Source organism: Haemorhous mexicanus, chromosome 15 (genome assembly GCF_027477595.1).
Source record: "Haemorhous mexicanus isolate bHaeMex1 chromosome 15, bHaeMex1.pri, whole genome shotgun sequence".
In the NCBI taxonomy this organism is placed as follows: Eukaryota; Metazoa; Chordata; class Aves; order Passeriformes; family Fringillidae; genus Haemorhous; species Haemorhous mexicanus.
Window position 1 is genome coordinate 885,392 of NC_082355.1, and position 19,019 is coordinate 904,410.

Below are 19,019 nucleotides of genomic sequence, written 5' to 3' on the forward strand. Positions count from 1 at the left end.
GTTTTGAACAGAAAATCTTGGATGCTTTTCTCTCCATGCTGAGTGTATCTGTGGGGGTTATCTCCTGTAGGGTGCCCTAAGGAGCTGGCTTTAAATTAGTGGTCTTTTTATTATTTGAAAATTAATTGCAAAGAAATACATTATCTCAGCCTTCTTTTTTTTCTTTTTGTGAGGTACAACTGTATATCTAAGTCAGGACTGGTAACAGCCTGATAAAAATTCTTGCTTAATAATTTGTCTTATCAGATCTGTTGATTTTGATTATAATTTTATCAGGCTTTCTGGGCTGGAAATACTCCATCCAGGTGTCTGCAGGAAGCTGAAGGCATGTGCTTCTAAATTTAAGTCAGAGCAGTTCATTTGCTCTTCAGAACACGGATAATGGGGCAAAAAAATGCCAGAATATGAAAGGATTTTGACGCAGCCGTTTCCAAATTGAGACGAGAATAACAAGAAGCTCTTTGCTCCAGGGAAACAACTCTTGCTATTCCCTCATGGCAGGCTTGGCACATGTGGCCAGTCTACAAAACTTCGGGAAAACGCAGTTTGTACAGGGTCTGTAGAGGATTCCTTGTCTTTGGCAGCTGGTTTCTGAAGGCTGTGCTGCAGCCAGAGGGAGGAGCAGGTCCAGGAGGGTGCTGGGTGCTGCCCCTGCAGCCTTGGTGCATTTTGGGTGCTCAGGGGTTCCGAGCAGCTCAGGAGGGACTCGGAATGCACGACCTCGTTCCGTGATGCTTTTGTGGGCTACAGGTTTATCTGGGAAGTTCCAGAGCAGAAACCAGTTACTGAGCTGAGGCACCCAGGGAAGGAGCTGGGCTCGCTCGGGCTCCCTTAAACAGCGAGCTCCTTCCGTGTGGCCACTGCCTCCAGGAGAGCCAGAGCCAAGCAGGAGACTCCATTAGGGACAAGATGCTAATAAAATTGTTGCTCCAACTTTTTGTAGTTTATGGTTAACATCTCTGTGTGATGTTTTATTTATTTGGCGAATGAGTTTTATGGTTTAATTACGCAGCAGTGATTTATATGCAAGAGAGCTGGCAAGAGAAAAAGCTCTTCCTGCCCAGCATTTTAGAAAAAAAAACGTTTTCCCTGGCTCGAAAGATCCAGTAACTTCTTACCCATTAAATATTTTTTTTTTCCTTTCTTTTGCCTAGTTTCTATGTTTGTTATTTAAAGGAACTTTTACAGTGTGCAGTCCTGCAGATATTTCCAGTGGTGGGATTGAGCCTTTTATTTTAGGGTCAGCCTCATAAGGTGCCTGCAGACATAACAGGACTTTTTGAAGCATTGGCATGAATGTGACTTGTGTTAAAATGTCAGGTATTATTTTCACTGGAAGTTTGCTTGGAATGAGTGCCACATTCCCGACTTTGCAGAGCGATGCGCGCAGGCTCCGCTGCCCCGCTGCCGGCCGTGGGGGGAGGAGAGCAGCCTTTCCTCTGCCCTGCTTATCTCTGCGTGGCCGTTTCCAGCCCTCACCTGTGGCTTCCCCACCCTTTGCAGCCCGCAAGACCAAGAAGAAGATCAAGGGGCTGCAGCAGGGCGGCGCGGCGGGCGCGCGCGAGGCGCCGGAGGCGGCTGGCAGCAAGAGCATCGTGCCCGCCTCGCTGCCACAGCTGACCCCCACCCTGGTGTCCCTGCTCGAGGTCATCGAGCCCGAGGTGCTCTACTCAGGCTACGACAGCTCCCTGCCCGACTCCAGCTGGAGGATCCTCTCCACCCTCAACATGCTGGGCGGCCGCCAGGTGGTCGCCGCGGTCAAGTGGGCGAAGGCAATCCCAGGTGAGGCACGGGCACAGGGCTGCTGCCTGCAGGCTTCCTGCTGCACCTCTTTCTGCCTTCAGAGCTGTGCACGTGAGCTCTTGGTGGTATCGGGGCTTCTTCACTGCTCGGGTACTTCCGGAGCAGAAAAGCAGAAGAAATTGCAGAGGCAAACATTTATTTGCCACAAGCTAGGTCATTTTACTTGGACACTTTGACCATTCAGTTTTGGAATTCTTGTTTAAATGGGTATTGGTTGTAAAAGTATTACAGAGAACTGTTTGTATTAGCTCTGTCTCCACCTCAGATTCACAGAATGCCAGAATGGTTTGGGTTGGAAGAACCTAAAAGCCCACCCAGTCCCACTCCTGCCATGGCAGGGACACCTTCCACTATCCCAGGCTGCTCCAAGCCCCCATGTCCAGCCTGGGCTTGAACACTTTCAGGGATCCAGGAGCAGCCACAGCTTCCCTGGGCACTAAATTATTTCTTGAACACTTTTAGCAATGAGGTTCTCTTGACTTCTGTGCTGGCTCATTGGCTCTGTGTTCATGGGTGGGTCTGTCCCGTCTCCCCCTCACTGTCCAGCTCCAGGGTGGAAGTCAAGGTGGTTTTTTCTCTCCAGCTCTGCTCAAACTGACTCTTACCTGGGCAAGGAGGGAGCTTTGCTGCTGTTCTGGCTCCCACCTAAAGACACAGTGAGACACAGAAGAAGTGATGTCAGATCTCAGCCTTGGATGTGACACGTGGCATCTGTCTTGGAGAGGCCAGGGCCAAGGGGAGCTGAAGACGTTTGTTCCTACAGAACAAAGCCCAGTGTTTATCTCCCTCTCACCCCTGTCAGTGCTGTTCACTACCTGTTCTCAAAATCCCTGGCAAAAACACCTCCGTGACGCATAGGTTGCCCAAAAATAACATCACAGAACAGGTCTGCCAAAAAAAAAAGAAAAAAGCCTGATAATGAGATTTATGAGTCATAACTGTGTCTCTTTGAGCAGGGGAAATAAATTAACAGTGGGAAGGAAAGGCTGGAAAACTCAAATACATCCGTGTCCAGCAGAGATGTGACTGGAGAGGTTTGTGTGGGTCTGGTGGACAAGGTGGGGCAGGTTGGACCAGTTGGACTCAGTGGTCTTGGGGGGCTTTTCCAACCTCAGTGATTCTGGCATTCTGAGTCGGGGCTGTTTGCACTGGGCACTTGTGCTGAATTAGCTCAGTCTGCTCGAGGAGAGGCTCACATGCACACACTTCCTTCTGGGACAGGTTTTTGGGAGACCATCTGGTATTCCCAGATCCAGATTTAGACTCCATTTTATAAAACACTTCTCTGTTCATCATCTCTGCTGAGCAGAGATGTTTGTAATTAGCCAAACCCTTCAGGTTAGAGCTTATGCTCTCAATGAAAATGCCAATCTTCTCTTTAATAGCTACATTAATAGCAACTCTTCTTATCATTTTTATCTCCTTTCTTTTGTTTGCTGAGGTGGTTTCTCATGAGTGTTTAATTTGTATATCCTGCTCCTGTTGTAGCCCATCAGCCATGCTGACAGCACGCCAGCATTCCTTGCCAAACCCTTTAGCTGGGGTTCCAGAATAACCTTTCCTGGGGAGGGCTTGAGCACACATTTCAAGGTTTGACCCAGAAGGACTGGAATCACTCTGAAACCCTTTCTTTGGAATTTAGAGGCCGAAGCTGGTCGTTGCTGGTGGCTCCAAAGCCAGGGGCTGTGTTTAGACCCACCAAGTTAGCTACACGTTCATCCACTGGCTCTGTCTGCTGGCACAGCTTCAGGAAGCAGCTCTTCAGATGTTAGGAGCTCTTTAGATGTCAGATGCTTAATAAAAATAGATAAAATCAACTCGTATTCAGGCTCTAATAATGGCTCCGTATGGCACGATGGTTTCTTGGTAAGTGTAGGCTGGATCTGATATGAGCTGGTGCTGCAAATCCAAAGCTGGTGGCATTTTCAGACTCTCTGAGGAGCCAGTTGCCAGGTTTTACTCATTTCCTCCCTGTTCAGTTGGCTCTGCTCATGCTGCATGTGAGATTAGAAGCAGTTCATGCTGGTAACTAGTGCAGGACTTATTTTGTAGGTTCAGTGTGCAATTGTTGTTGAATAAGAGCAGCATTTGATATTAAATCATTTCTTGTCTAGCAGGCTGCTCTCGTGAAAAGGAGCTAACCCTGTTATTTTTGGAAGGCAGCCCAGTGAATTACAGTGTATGTGAGCTATAATTGTTGCCTTTTGTGATGTATCTGACTGACCATCAGCTCCAGATAACCACACACACATCTTCTGTGACTTTTTTAATATTACATCTCTTTTACTCCCTGTAGTAGCTGTGCACTGATAACACAGCAGTTGTGCTGCTCATAACCCTGCTCCTTTTCCAAGCCATGCAACATTTTTGTCCTTTGTGGCTTTTTTGCAGCTGACACCCTGATCCCCCCTCCATTTGTATCTCTCCAGGTTTCCGAAATTTGCACCTGGATGACCAAATGACCCTGCTGCAGTACTCCTGGATGTTCCTGATGGCTTTTGCTTTAGGCTGGAGATCCTACAAGCAGTCCAATGGCAACCTGCTGTGCTTTGCTCCAGACCTGATCATTAACGAGTGAGTAGGAGCTGCCAGAGCTGGGGCTGGCTGGGGGCTGCTCAGTCCTCCCCGACATCCCCCAGCACCCCTCCTTCCCCACCTCTCTTCTCCTTAGCATTTCCCACCAAGTCAAACGGAAGGTAGTTGAGATATTAAGTGTATTTATAGCCAGAAGTTTTTGTGGGAGGTGTTTGTGCTTTAACATCCCATATTGTGACTGTTCCTGCACCATTCACTAGAATCATTCATTTTGTCAGAGCCAACACAGTCACAGCTAAAAATACGCCTGGGATGGAGAGAAAAGTTTGGCAAATTGCATAATGTTCTGTCTGTTTAGTGTATCAAAGTGGCAATATGGCCCCAGGAGTTTGCCAGAGTGAAACATTTCCATCTGATCTGATGAAATTAGGGCTGAAAAGACAAGGCTAAAGATGGAACAACCTGCCTGGTTTGTATTTTCTTGTTGAACTTTGTTGTTGGCTTTCAAGCAAAGCTGAATTTGGTGGAATGCTTGAACACAGATTTTCTTGCACCACACGTCGTTTTCCCTGTATTTTTCCAGGTTTGTGTTGTGCAGTAATTCTGTGCTGTAGAAGAGGGGAAGAGGGAATTTGAGATTGTTGAGGTGGTTGGATCTTATTTGTGTTTCTCTTTTCTGGTTTTGATATGGAGGCAATACTTTTAGCCTGCTTTGGCAGAGTTTAATATTTGTGGTCCTATTTCACTTCAAAATCAGATCTCCCAAATATTTTCTGTGTTTTAAAAAAAATACAATAATTGTTACATTTTCTGTGGGATCAGCGATTTATAGTTCATGTTTATTTATTCCCTTGCTTTTTTTTATTGTAAATATTTATCCAGGCTTTTATAAACTGTAATCATTGCCACGTAATAATAATTTTTTTTTTTAAAGGCTGAGTAGGAGATGGCAGGTGAGGGCCCATCTGTGTCCTTGTGTTTATTGAAGTGCTAAGAGTGTGTCCCTGGAGTAGAATTGTCTCTGTGGGGTGGAATTGAAATAATTGATGTTGTCACTAAGTGCAATAACATCTAATTTGCTGTAAGTCAGAGGTCTCCTGCTGTTTTATCAGTGGGTCAAAAGCACAGAGCTTCATTGCTAGGTGTTGGAACTCTTGGAAACCCCCAGAAATGAAAGGGCAATGCTGTTACAGCAAAGAGTAATTCCCAAATTCCTTCCAGCTACAGTTTGGTGAATCGTAGATCAGAGTGACATTTGTTTTCAATAAAACACTGAGCTGACTGAGAGCACTGCAGCTCCTTCCAGTGAGCTACAGGTTCCCCATAAAACTCTCTGGTCGTAACTTTTTATGTCCCATCCCTCAATAAAACAGAGCCACCTCGGGGTAAAACCTGACAAACACCAAGGGAGACGTGAGAGCCCTGCAGGAGGGACCTTGTGGGCAGGCAGACTAAAATAAATCCCTGGGTTTGGGTTTGTGCCCACGTGGGGGTGAGCTGAGGGCTGGGCAGTGGTGCTGAGCTGGGGCTGCAGCTGCTGCCATGGCTGCAGGGAGGGGCAGCTACTCCTGCCTGAGTCCCTTGGGCTTTTACAGGGGTTTAGAAACCATTTATTCTGTCCCTGGGCTTTCAGGACTTACCTCAGGTTCAGTGCAGTTCAGTGTCTTCAGCTTCACAAAGGGAAAGTCCATCTCTCCAAGGCTTGGTGGTTCAGTTGGACTTAACTGCAGTTACTGATTGATTTCTTTATGGGGTTAATTAGACTTTTTGTAGCCTCATGTGTCTGCTCAAGCATCTGAGCAGCATCAGTCCTTCATGCATTTATCCTTGTGCCAGCCCTGTCCAGTGTGTTCCTGTGAATTTACTGCTGCTTACATGCAGCAGCAACATCCAGTAGCTCAGAGTCTGTGGTAGGAAAGAGGATTAAATTCTCTTCTTATGTTTTAAACTGGCATATTAGTCATTTGCTCAGTCTTCTCCTAAAAATTTAATATTTATTGAATATTCCACTTTTATGTCTGTACTCCTATAATTTATTTATTTTTTATGGAGGTATGTCTATACTAGCTGGCAATTTTATGTATGTTATACGTGTTTTTATACACATACACATGAAACTCGATTCAAGCTGTTGAAAAGTTTGGCAGCTGAATAAATCTTAGGCTTTAGGCCATTATTTAGTACTTGGAAAGGGTTTAAACCTGTGATTTTGCAGTGTTGTATAACTGTTTCCCCAGTTTGTGATTGAAAACATGCCTTGCTGGAGCTGGCACTGCTTCTGTCTCAGCTTTCGTCCCCTGGGTATGTCACAGGGTGCCCAAAATTACAGTGAGCACAGTGACAGTGCACAGTGCTGTTCTTCGAGTAGCAGATGCCATTGAATTGCTGTCCAGCTGGAGACAGGAGTTCCTGGAAGTCCTGGGCCCCAGGATTTTCTCTCTGGTTCCGTGCTCGTCACTGTGGCTCCTTGCTGGGAGGAGTGAGGTCACGCGTTTGTGCTCCTGCTCTCGTGTGCTGTGCAGGGTGGCTGTGCTGCTGCCTGCGAGCAGCCAAACAACAAGAGAGGGCAGTTTTGTAAGCAGGGCTTCGTCAGTTCCCTTTTTCCCCGAAGTTTTTCCCCAGCTTTCTTTTGTAACTCCTTCTGGGGAGTCGGTGCCATCTGGTTTTCAGAACAGCAGCGTCTTCTCTCCTGGGGTTTGGTGCTGTGCAGTTCTGCTGAGCTGGGAAACTCAGAGCAGTGCAAAATCCCTGCCGTGCTTCCCTCGCCCACGTGCCCATCCCTGTGCCTGTTACTGTGCCCATCCCCATGCCCATCCCTGTGCCCATCCCTGTGTCCATCCCCCTGTGTCCATCCCCGTGTCCATCCCCGTGTCCATCCCCCTGTGCCCATCCCTGTGTCCATCCCCGTGTCCATCCCCCTGTGCCCATCCCCGTGTCCATCCCTGTGTCCATCCCCCCATGTCCATCCCCCTGTGCCCATCCCTGTGTCCATCCCTGTGTCCATCCCCCCATGTCCATCCCCCTGTGTCCATCCCCGTGTCCATCCCTGTGTCCATCCCCCTGTGTCCATCCCCCTGTGTCCATCCCCGTGTCCATCCCTGTGTCCATCCCCCTGTGCCCGTTCCTGTGTCCATCCCTGTGTCCATCCCTGTGTCCATCCCCGTGTCCATCCCTGTGTCCATCCCCCTGTGCCCATTCCTGTGTCCATCCCTGTGTCCATCCCTGTGTCCATCCCCATGTCCATCCCCATGTCCATCCCCCTGTGTCCATCCCCCTGTGTCCATCCCCATGTCCATCCCTGTGCCCATCCCTGTGCCCATCCCCATGTCCATCCCTGTGTCCATCCCTGTGTCCATCCCCATGTCCATCCCCATGTCCATCCCCCTGTGTCCATCCCTGTGTCCATCCCCCTGTGCCCATCCCCGTGTCCATCCCTGTGTCCATCCCTGTGTCCATCCCCCTGTGGCAGCTGAGGGTCCCAGGAGGGGTCAGCTGGAGCAGCCTGCTGAGTGGAGGTGCCCTGGGAAGGCAGGTGTGTGCTCTCCTCCCGAGCTCCGTGTCCATTCCATGAGCTGAGTGTAGCACCCGGGAGGGGTTCCATGCTTTGTGTGGCTGGGTCCGTGGGGCTGGTGAGTGCCCTGTGCAGGGAGGGCAGCTGGATCTGAGCAGGCAGAGCCCTGGGCCCTGCCCTTGTCCCTCCTGTGTCCCCAGGACAGCTCCCAGTGCCAGCTGAGATCATCTGATGTGCCCTGGCCAGGCTGGGAGCTGTTCCCAGAGCTGTGCCAGCGCTGGGACCTGGGACAGGCTGGTGAATCAGCCTCCTTGTGCTCTGTCACTGGGCACGGGGCACAGCCTGGCTGGGCACAGGGCACAGGGGCCGTGGCTGCTCTGGGAGCTGCAGCTTGTGTAGCCCTGGCCCTGCCCAGAGCTCTGTGCCTTCCTCTGCATCCTCAGCCCCCTGCATGGGGGTGCATTCCCAGCGGGCAGAAACAAACAACAGGCTGACCCCTTCCATAATGCTGATTTTAACCTTCTGCCCAGAAGTGGGCAGTTTTACATGAGGAAAACTGCTGAGCCCTGGCAGAGAATGGGTTTAAATTACTCAATCTGAAATATGTGAGATGCCCTTTGGTGCAGCCCAGAGGGGCCAGGACAGCGTTTGCCACCTGGCCAAGTGGTGGTTTTGTGCCAGTGCCCTGAGAAATGTCCCACAGCCCAGCAGGGCCCTGGCTCCTGTGCCATGCAGCATCTCCTCGTGTGCTCCTGGTGCTCCGTGGTGGTGGAACCCCGAGGTGAGGCCGGGCTGTCTGGGCTGCAGGTGTGGGGCAGTGCCACACCTGGGCCAGTTCCGTGTGGAAGGAGTTGTCCAACAGCTGCATTTGGAAATGGGGTTTTACCCTCGTGCTTGGTCTGCTTTAGTGCCCCTTCAGTAGTTTGTGTTCTGTCTTTCCAAAGCCAGCAGGATTCCCCCTGGTTTTTGCACCTGGAGAAGGGGCAAGCCCTGTTTCTACTCAGGGTTTCCCAGGGTGATTGTGAGGGAACATTGTATAATCCTCCTTAAGGTCTGAGGGAGAGAATGGAAAAGGGATCAACTTTGGAGGAATTGTGGTTTCTTAACCAAATCTTGCTCGTAACTCCCACAGGGATCCCATTTTGTCTCTGTGCAGATTACAATGCTGTATAGGTGATACCAAGGAAGGGTGACACCTTATTAACAAAAAATGAGGTGCTGGCATCACTGCAGAGAGATTGTGTACTCCATTGCATGGAGTTATTTTGCTTTTCTTTTTCTCTACAAAAGAAAACCCATGGAAAATCATAAATCTGTCTTACACTCTTCAGAATTAGTCTGTTCTTCATTTCCCACTCAAAACTAATTCTGCAATATTCACAGTAACCAGCTGTAAGAGCTCAGATAAGCAAGATTGCTGTGTCAGATGAGGTATTAGATAAAAGCAGTTCCTGTCTTGATGCAAGGCTTCATTGAAATAGGAAAAAAAAACCCCAAAACATAATGTTTGTTATTCTGATTCCAAGATTTGCCTTTGCTTGTCAACATGACTTTCCATTTATGGTTAGAAACAAGTTTATTACAGTACAGAGATAATGAAGTTTAATTGCAGTGCTGGTCATTGCTTCAGGACCACAGATGGGCACGAGTATAAAGTCACTTTGAAAACTGAGGAGTTACAGGAAGATACTCCTGAATACATAAATATGCATTAAATTAGGTGCACTTCTCAGAGGCACTGAAAGAATTAGAGAAATCCCAGCTCTAGTGGCTCTCCATGGTGCTTCCCTGGGAATGTGAGAGGGGAGCTGGGACTGAACTTGATTTCTGTGCCACGTTGGTGCTGGGGCTGCTGAGAGCAGAGCTTGCTGCAGAGTCCTTGGTGCAGACAGGCTCCCTTTGTAAGGCCCTGGGGCTCGGGGGGTCACAGGGCTCCTCCTGCCCTCGGGGCCAGCGTTGGTCTGGGCCACCAAGGCAGTCACCTCGGGGACACACTGGGAGTGCAGCCTCCTTTGCTGTGCCCTGGCTCACGTGCAGCTCCTCACCTGCAGCTGGAAGAACAGACCCAGAGCGTGCAGATAGCCAGACCTTGCCCTAATTGCTGTGCTTTTGTTCCCCAGGCAGAGGATGAATCTCCCGTGTATGTATGAACAATGCAAACACATGCTCATGGTGGCCCGAGAGCTGTCCCGCCTCCAGGTCTCCTACGAGGAGTATCTCTGCATGAAGACCTTGCTTCTCCTCTCTACAAGTAGGTGAACAGCTCACTGCCAAGCTTTTGGCTCCTGCAGCGTGTGCTGGGTTTGCAGTAGGTATTGAGATAGATTTGTGCAATGTGCTCCATGCTGGTTTTGTCTTGAGGTGGGATCTGCTGGAGCTAAGCAAGTCCCAGCTTAGGGAATTCTGTCTGTAGTGCATGGAAGCAGTGTCAGAAATGGTCCTTTGGGGATGTACAGAGCAGGCCAGCCTGACAGAGGTGATGTTGTGTAAATGCCTCTCTCGGTGGTGTTTTTCCCCTCTGGTGGTGTCAGTGGTAGGCAGTGACTTTGTCCTCCCCTGCCTCAGGGGGCTGCAGCTCCCCAGGGCCTGAGCTCAGCCCCGGCTCGGCTGCAGTCCCGGGACTCGCAGAGCAGGGAGGGGAGAGTGTGTGAGTGTGAGTGTGAGTGTGAGTGAGTGAGTGAGTGAGTGTGAGTGTGTGTGAGTGTGAGTGAGTGAGTGAGTGTGAGTGTGTGTGGGTGTGAGTGTGAGTGTGTGTGGGGGTGTGTGTGTGGATGTGGGGGTGTGTGAGTGTGAGTGTGAGTGGGTGGGGGTGTGTGAGTGTGTGTGGGGCTGTGTGTGTGAGAGTGTGAGTGAGTGTGTGTGGGTGTGAGTGTGAATGTGTGAGTGTGTGAGTGTGAGTGTGTGTGGGTGTGAGTGTGAGTGAGTGTGAGTGTGTGAGCGTGTGGGTGTGTGTGGGTGTGCTGGGGTGTGTGTGGGTGTGCTGGGGTGGCTGTGAGTGTGTGTGGGTGTGTGTGGGTGCTGGGGTGTGTGTGGGTGTGTGTGGGTGTGCTGGGGTGGCTGTGAGTGTGTGTGGGTGTGTGTGAGTGTGCTGGGGTGGCTGTGAGTGTGTGTGGGTGTGCTGGGGTGGCTGTGAGTGTGTGTGAGTGTGTGTGGGTGTGAGTGAGTGTGAGTGTGTGTGGGTGTGCTGGGGTGGGTGTGAGTGTGTGTGGGTGTGCTGGGGTGGCTGTGAGTGTGTGTGAGTGAGTGTGGGTGTGCTGGGGTGGCTGTGAGTGTGTGTGGGTGTGCTGGGGTGGCTGTGAGCCGGGCACCTGGCTGCAGCACAGCCCCTGTCTCCTGGGCAGTCCCATCCTCTGTCCCATCCCGCGCTCCCAGGGTGCCCGGGGAGCTGCCCAGGCAGGGACTGACGTGTCCTGCTCCTGCCTGGCACGAGGGCTTTGCTTCAGAGCAGTGACAGAGGTGCCAGCGTGTTTGAAAGGCAGCAGGAGAGCAAGGGAAGATTTGTCAGCAGACTTTGGTACTTTGTGCATCATCCTCATCAGGTGCCTTGGCTTGGAAGGGACCTGAAATGGGATGAAAATAAACACTATGAAGTTTATTACGCTGAAGGTGTAAACATTCCTTATCTTTAATGTTTCCATGAATAATAGCATTGGTTCTCACACAGAAGGGAGGATTTGTTCACCTTGGGCTTTTTCTGGATAGGAGCAGGACTGGGAACCCCAGCACTGCTCCCGTGTCAGGGCAGGGGTGATGGGTGGGGGCAGTGTGAGGGTGCCATGGCCAGTTCCCCCAGTGCCCCTCCAGCCTGGCAGTGCCCAGCCTGCCTCGCTGCCAAGCCCAGAACTGGGACAAGGGCTCTTTTCAGAGGAAACTTTCAGCCTCTCACGGCCGTGGGCTTTGTAGGAACTTAAAATTTCCCTGAAACTGCAGATTTCAAACAGTTCCTGTTTGATTCTGAAATCTCTCCCAGAAATTCCTCAAGTGTTTGGGGTGTGGTGTAGGGCAGCTTTCCTCACAGGGGCTGGAAATTTCCACAGAGAAATTTCCCTGGCAGAAGTGGTGAGGAGGCAGCACTGGCAGGACTCAGCCCCTCCAGCAGCAGGGCCGGGCAGGGGCTGGCACTGCCCAGAGGCCTCTCCATTTCCAGTGGGAGACAATTTATCTTCATTTTGCCCAGTAGATACATTGTGTGAGTGGTACATCAGGGAGCTTCTGCAGTGGAATAGCTGGGATTTCTGTAGCTCTTTAATCCACCACTTGACAATTTGAATTTGTTTATTGTGTTTCTGTGTTCAGTTTTCCAAGAGAAGAGGAGGAGTAAAACAGGAATCCCACGCAGGTCTAGACTTGCAGCTCACACACAGACGTAGCTCAGAGACCTTTTCCATGTGGAGCATTGAAACAGTTGACAGTTTCCTCTCCTGTGTAGGCAAGACAGACAAGAGACTTCATTCCAGAATCTCTCAGATGCTGGCAGTGCAGGGAATGTTGGATTCCCTAAGGAAGGGAATGTGCTCTGTGGCCTCTCTCCTCCTGTCCTGCTTTCTGTCACCTTTGTCTCAGCTCTTTCTCTTCTCTGTCTTCAACTCTTTCACTTCCTCAGGTGATCAGAGGCCTCAAGGGAAGCACCTTAAGGACCTGTGGAGTCCCCTCTGGAGTGCTCCATTTGTCTGGGTTGCTCCTTGGCCTGTGGAAGGACCATCCCCACAGGAGCAGATAGGCACAGGCACTTCACCTGGGTTTGACTCCCCAGGCCTGGGTTCTCTCCCAGCTCCTCAGCTGCCCAGCCCTGTCCCAAACAAGCTGTGTCCATGCCCAGTTTCCCATGGCTGGTGCAGTCTGTTTGTTGTCCAGTCTGTCACTGCCTTGCCTCGTTACTTGATCCATGTCAGGAGGCTCAGAACCAGATGATCTTTCACAATCCTTTCCAAGCCAAGCCATCCTGTGATCCTGCCCTTGCTCTTCCCAGGCACACTGAATTTTTAAGGAACCTTCCTAATGTCCCATTTCTCCAGGGCTGGAGAACACAGGAGCTCAGCCCTGGTGCTTCTCCATCAAGGTGCTTCCAGGGCTGGGTGTTGTTGCCTCCATGGTCCAGTTCCCCTTCTGCTGTTTTTTGGTGGAATACCTTGGGAGGTTATTTTTTATTTTGCAGCTGTGCTTTGTGTTCAGCTGGTCACTGTCCCAGCCTGCTCTCTCCTCGTCTCTCTGCTGTCATTTCAGTCAGTCCAAGTCCTTTTCCTTTTGCTCATTTTCACAGAATCACAGAATAGTTTGGGTTGGAAGGGACCTTAAAACTCATCTTATTCCATCCTGGCCTTAAACATTCCAGGGATCCCGGGACAGCCACAGCTTCTCTGGGCACCCTGTGCCAGGGCCTCCCCACCCTCACCAGGAAGAATTCCATATTTTACCCTAAATGTCCCCTCTTGCTCCTTGTCCTGATGAAGACCCCCTCTCCATGTAACTAACATAAGAGAGCTTAATCCATGTCCCAGTTCAGTTTGGCAGTGTTGTAAAGGTGCCTGTCCGTGTTGCAGTTCCCAAGGAGGGCCTGAAGAGCCAGTCCCTGTTTGAGGAGATCCGCATGACGTACATCAAGGAGCTGGGCAAGGCCATCGTCAAGAGGGAAGGGAACTCCAGCCAGAACTGGCAGCGATTTTATCAACTGACTAAACTGCTGGACTCTATGCATGATGTAAGTCCTGACAGGAATGCTGCAGGCATTCCAGAGAAATACGTTTGGGGCGGGGACAGCGAGCTCCTCCAGCTCTTTATTTAAAGGGACGAATATCGGGGAGGAGGAGGAGGAGGAGGAGGAGGAGGAGGAGGAGGAAGAGGTGATGCTCCTCTGCTGTCTCACGAAAGGCAAATTGAGAGCCTTTAACATGACCCTCTCAGGCTGCCTCTGCAGCGCAATCCACAGCAATTAATTGTATAATTAATCTCATTTTCAGTCTCTGCAGTTTTTAAAAATTGTGTTGCTTTAAAAAGGAGGAGCTCAGGAACTGTGACTTTGCAGTAGAAGCAGAAATGTGGCATTTAAAAGCAGTCTTATTTCAGAGCCCAAGAAGTAAAGAGTTGTTGGAATAGTTTGAAATTCTGTTAAAACAATGCCTCAGCAGTATGTGTGGTGTTAGCAGTGATCTAATTTCGAAGGAATTTCCAATTCTGACCGTCTCCTTTGGCAGTTTAATTCTAATTACACATGTAGCACAAAGCAGTGTTTAAGACAAGGGTAACTTTGAGACCTCACAATTACTGTTTTTTTCTTGTAACTGCACCAAGCACCTGGAAAGATCTCATTTAGCTTATCCATGTGTGTGTTCTTTCTCTGCTGGAATGGGAATTGGTACCAGATCTCCTCAGCATTTGCAAAGCCCTGCACAGTCTGTTTGGTTGGTTTCTATCAGAGAGCCACGGACAGTAATTAATGAACTAAATGAGGATTGCTGTGCACATCTTGCCTGAGCCCCATCCTGTGGGCAGGAGCTGGGGAGGAGGGAGGTGGATGTTCTCTGAGCCTCTTCATCTGCAAGTAATTCTTTGTCTTGTCACTCGTAGGTGGTTGAAAATCTTCTGAGCTTTTGCTTCCAGACATTTTTGGATAAATCCATGAGTATTGAGTTCCCAGAAATGTTGGCAGAAATCATCAGCAATCAGATACCAAAATATTCCAATGGAAATATCAAGAAGCTCTTGTTTCATCAGAAGTGACTGCCTTAACACAAAGGGTTGCCTTAAGAAACCGTCACACGATAGCTTTGTTTTGTAAAGAGAAAACCTACAGAACTTGTTCCTTTTGTCCTCGCAGGTGTTTCTTTTGTAATTATGCACTACATGTGGTTTACAGAGGGCCAAGAGTCAGGCTGGAGAAGCAGCGGATTTCTCGTGTTGGGGAAAGGATTGGGGAGAAAGGAAAGGAAAAGAAATCGTGGTTTTGGCAGAAATTTTCTCTCTCCCCTCGTGCACCATCCCTGGATGCATCAAACCACCAGTGACAAGCTCTGAGGCTGTTACGAACATTCTGCTAATTAATTAATTAATTGCTGCAGTTGGCTGGAGACAATTTTTTAGGCTTTTTTTTTTATTTTAGTAAAGTGTTTTGGATTTTTTTTTTTTTTAAAGTTAAGGTAGTATTTTGGTTTATGCATGTAACCTGAAGAAAGTTTACAAGTGTATATCAGAAAAGGGAAGTTGTGCCTTTTATAGCTATTACTGTCTGGTTTTAGCAATTTCCTTTAACTTTATATACCGTGAACTCGGCTTGTTCATTTTTTCTTACATAATTTTTTTGTAATACTTCAAGATGCCTATTGTACAGCTGGTTTTTTAAGGTGGGGCAGCTCGTAGCTTTCCTAAATGACCTCTAGACAGTAAATACTCAAGTAGATTCATGTGAAACTGGGTTGGGCTTTTCTAACCTAATGCTTTCAACCGGCAAAGTGGCCATAAAAATTGGGTTTTTTTCTAAGGGCCCGGGTGGGTGGGAGAGCACTCTCAAATCTCATTTCAGTAGATCCAGATGAAACAAATCCTTTTGGTACATTGCAAAAGCGTTGGATATGCAGATTCATAGAAATTTAACCCAGTCCTAACTGGATGTAAATGAGCAGGTTATTTTATATATTGAAAAAAAAAAAGAAGCCTGATTTTTGCATATGATGCAACAGCCATAACGCAAAGAGTCACGGGCTGCATTGATGCCAAGAAGATCAGTCCTGACTGCCCATCAGGAAATTTTCAGGAAAATATGCATAGCTTCAGAAAAGTTTACTTCTGTGTGGAGAAACTCCGTTTTCTATACACTTCAAGCTGCCATCACACGAGTATTTCTGGAGACCCCAGGGACAGGGGAGGACGTGCGAGGGCAGCCGGCGGCTGGGGTTGTTCTCCTGTAGGATTCCAGGATCCTCCTCTCCGGGGACTTGTCCACGCAGCTGGGATGGATCTCCCGGCTCCGAACTCACCTGGTTAGAGACCCAATTCCACATCTCCACCCTTCACTGACTGCTCCATCCTCTTTCCTGGAGAGCAGGAGAGCTCCGCTACTGAGTTCGTGGTCTTAGAGTTGTCCGTCAAACTTTCTGTCTTTGTAAGGCTGCAGCCCTTCACATTGAATTCCTGGCGTGCCATAAATTCCCATAGGCCTTGTGGATTTCTCCTTGTTGCCATTGATGAGGATATTTTCGACATTTAGAAGCTGTAGTAGCCTTTTCTACGTGCACCTTAACAATTTTCTGTATCTCAAAACTGAAATATTTACTATGCCACTCTAAAATTTGATTTTTACTCGAAGTGGCCAGATCGTTTGTGTAATAGAAATGAGAAAGATCATCTGAGAAAATACAAAACCTAATATATTTTTATATTTAGTTATAGTTTCAAATATGTATAATCGGTATATTCGCTGATCCAAGAAAAAAAGGGAAGGGCTACTGCAGCTTTAAAAGCAATTTATTAAATGATTGTAAAATAGCTTGTATAGTGTATAATAAGGATGATTTTTAGATGACAGATTGCTTTATCATGATACATGTAATTATATTTTTTGTAGGGGTCACAGATATGCTGAGTGGAAACCGTCGCGCGTGGTTTGGCCGGAGGCAGCACCGGGGCTGTCGGTGTTGGTATCCAAAGAAGTGCTCTGTTCAGAGGGGAAACCTGTGCTCCTGGGTGTTCGTGGGGTTGGGTTGTGTTCATGGAATCACTGTGTACAATTCCCGTGGGTTTGGGGGGGATACTCCTATCTGTATGGTCGGGAGCCGCTCCCGAGGCACGGCTGAACCAGACCCCGCTGCAAAAACTGTCACGGCTCTGACAGCAAAAACAGCTTAGAAATTGGGCAATAATCCACATCCAGGTGCCAGCAATATGTACATACAGAGCGTGGGGTGTTCACAGCACATTTCTACATTGAGCAGACCTTGGTTTCCAACTGAAATAGGAAACTCAATTCTCATCCTTTCTTAAAGCTCTTTTTGAATGTTATACCTATTAAAAAAGATCCTATATTCAGTACTTTGGAGGAAAATAGCATCTTTAATAAAAGAAAATAATCACTCTCTTCTTTGATCTGTAAGGAATATGTACATTTTGTAATAGTAAAGGTCAGGATTTTAATTACAACTTCCAGCCCAAGTCATTGGGAATCGTCCCGCGCCCGTTTGCGATACAGATAGGAGTTTGTGCTGGTGGGGCTGGGGGGTCGTGGGGAGGGGAAACCTGCTCTTTCTTTGGAGAATGTTTTATAAACTTGCATCCCCAGAGCCCTCGGTCAGAGCCTGGGGACAGCGTGTGTGGGTCGGGGTGCAGGGACCCCAAATTGTCATTTTTGCCAGCAAAAGCAACTGCAGTGAACTCCAACAGGTGGTGGAGTCGGGGGTTGGAACTGGATCAGCTTTAAGATCCCTTCCAACCCAAATTCTGGGGTTCTGCCATCCCCCCGTGAGAGAACCGGTCACGTAGGAGGAGAGGCTCTCTGCCCCTTGTGTCTGTTTGCCTGTATATTCATTTTTAGTCTCTGGATTTAAGGAGAAGCAGAGGAAACTGTGATGTTCGAGGAGGAGTTGTCCTGTACATGCTGTTCAGTTTAAACTTCACCAGTGAGAGTCCGTAGTGCTGTAGCCAGCAGTGAGAAGTCCGTGTCCTGTTATCCGTGGTCCGTGTAGCAGTGGGGAGTCCCTGCACTCTGGATAAAGCAGGGAGAACTCGGCCTTGGCCCTTCAGTGCCTTATCACAAAGTGCACGGATCCGCCCGCACCCGGGGGCAGCTCAGGACTCGCAATGGCCTTAGGGGGACACCGGGACGGGGACAGGGACAGGGACACGGGGAGGGGGGCGGGGGGCTGGGGACCGGTGCCAATCGATGCTGAAAAATGACCTCGCCATTTCCACAGGAAAAGGTAGGGAAGGAGGAAGTGCCTGGATGAACACGGGCTGTGGGAAACACCCTGCGGCCAAACTCCAGAGAGGGAGGACTTCAGGGACATGACTTAGAGTGAGGTTTTATAAAGATTGTATTCTTATATCCCTGCAAGTGTTCGAGGCCAGCTTGGACGGGGCTGGGAGCAGCCTGGTCTGGTGGAAGGGGTCCCTGCCCGTGGCAGGGGGGAATAGATGAGCTTTAGGTCCCTTCCGAGCCAGTCCAGGCTGGGATTCAGGGTCGCAGACCAGGCACGCTCTGCCCCATCCCAGTCTGCAGCCAGGGCTTGCTGAGCCATCGATGTCTCATAGGAACCAAATTTTCCATGAAGGTCAAGGGCCTCTCCAGGCAGAGGCCTCGTGTCCGAGGGAAGGCTGGGAGTGTGTGGGAACCCCCCACCTCCAACCCCCTGCCCGCAGCAGAGGCAGCGATGGGTCATTACTCTATTTTGTATATTAAAAAAAAAGATATATAATGGGGACAAATCCTATATCATACCAGTGTATGGCATTATTAAAAAAAATCATTATTTTTATCACAGCAATTTTAAACAGCATTAAAAAAAATTAAACCAGTGACTCCTGTTTAAAAATAAAAGTTGTAGTTTTTTATTCATGCTGAATAATTCTGTAGTAACAAGTCTGTAGTTTTCACCTACTCAGTGAAATGTTGGACTGTAAAAGCTTGTGTGGAATTGTTGAACATTTATTTTTTCATTTAAATTTGCTGTTCTGGTAATACAAAGCCACACATCTGTACAGAAGTTGCAGTAAATGTGAGCCATTTACAGCAATGCCGAATAATGGACAGAAACCATATAATAAAATTCTGCTTTTTTTCATTAAATGGCTCCAAAATGCTTTTGTGGAGTTTTTGTTGTCGTCTCGGAGAGGGCTGGGTCTGACATGGCAGGAGAGGAACTTTGTGAGTTTATGGTCCCTTCCAACCTCAATCCCTCTTTAATTCTGTGATTTTAAATGTATTTCGTCACTGCAGTGGTTCCCAACTGTCTGATACTCATCAGAATGTGATCAAAGCTCCCTCCCAAGGCAGGTGCCAGCTGCCAAACATTAGTGATGGAGGGAAATAAAGTGCACTGAAAAGCCCCGGGGCTCCCCAGGTGTGGGCAGGGGACAGATTGGGGTGGGGGGCTGAGCTGCCCTGGGATCCTGTGCAGAGACAGAACGGAACCCAGGAAAAAGGGAAGAGGACTTGATAAATCAGCAGGGCTGAAAGGAGCCTCTC

At 48.8% G+C, this 19,019-nt stretch overlaps 1 protein-coding gene across 1 annotated transcript in view; it reads left to right on the forward strand.

Moving 5' to 3' along the window:
* Positions 1-18,620, forward strand: part of NR3C1 (nuclear receptor subfamily 3 group C member 1) — a 65,752-nt gene extending 47,132 nt beyond the window's left edge. Inside the window, exons 5-9 of the mRNA XM_059860493.1 lie at positions 1,504-1,782; positions 4,233-4,377; positions 9,970-10,100; positions 13,390-13,547; positions 14,414-18,620. Of these exons, the coding sequence (XP_059716476.1) occupies positions 1,504-1,782; positions 4,233-4,377; positions 9,970-10,100; positions 13,390-13,547; positions 14,414-14,566 (866 nt within the window). The 3' untranslated portion in view covers positions 14,567-18,620. The remainder of the gene's footprint in view (positions 1-1,503; positions 1,783-4,232; positions 4,378-9,969; positions 10,101-13,389; positions 13,548-14,413) is intronic.
* Positions 18,621-19,019: the final 399 nt, after the last annotated feature.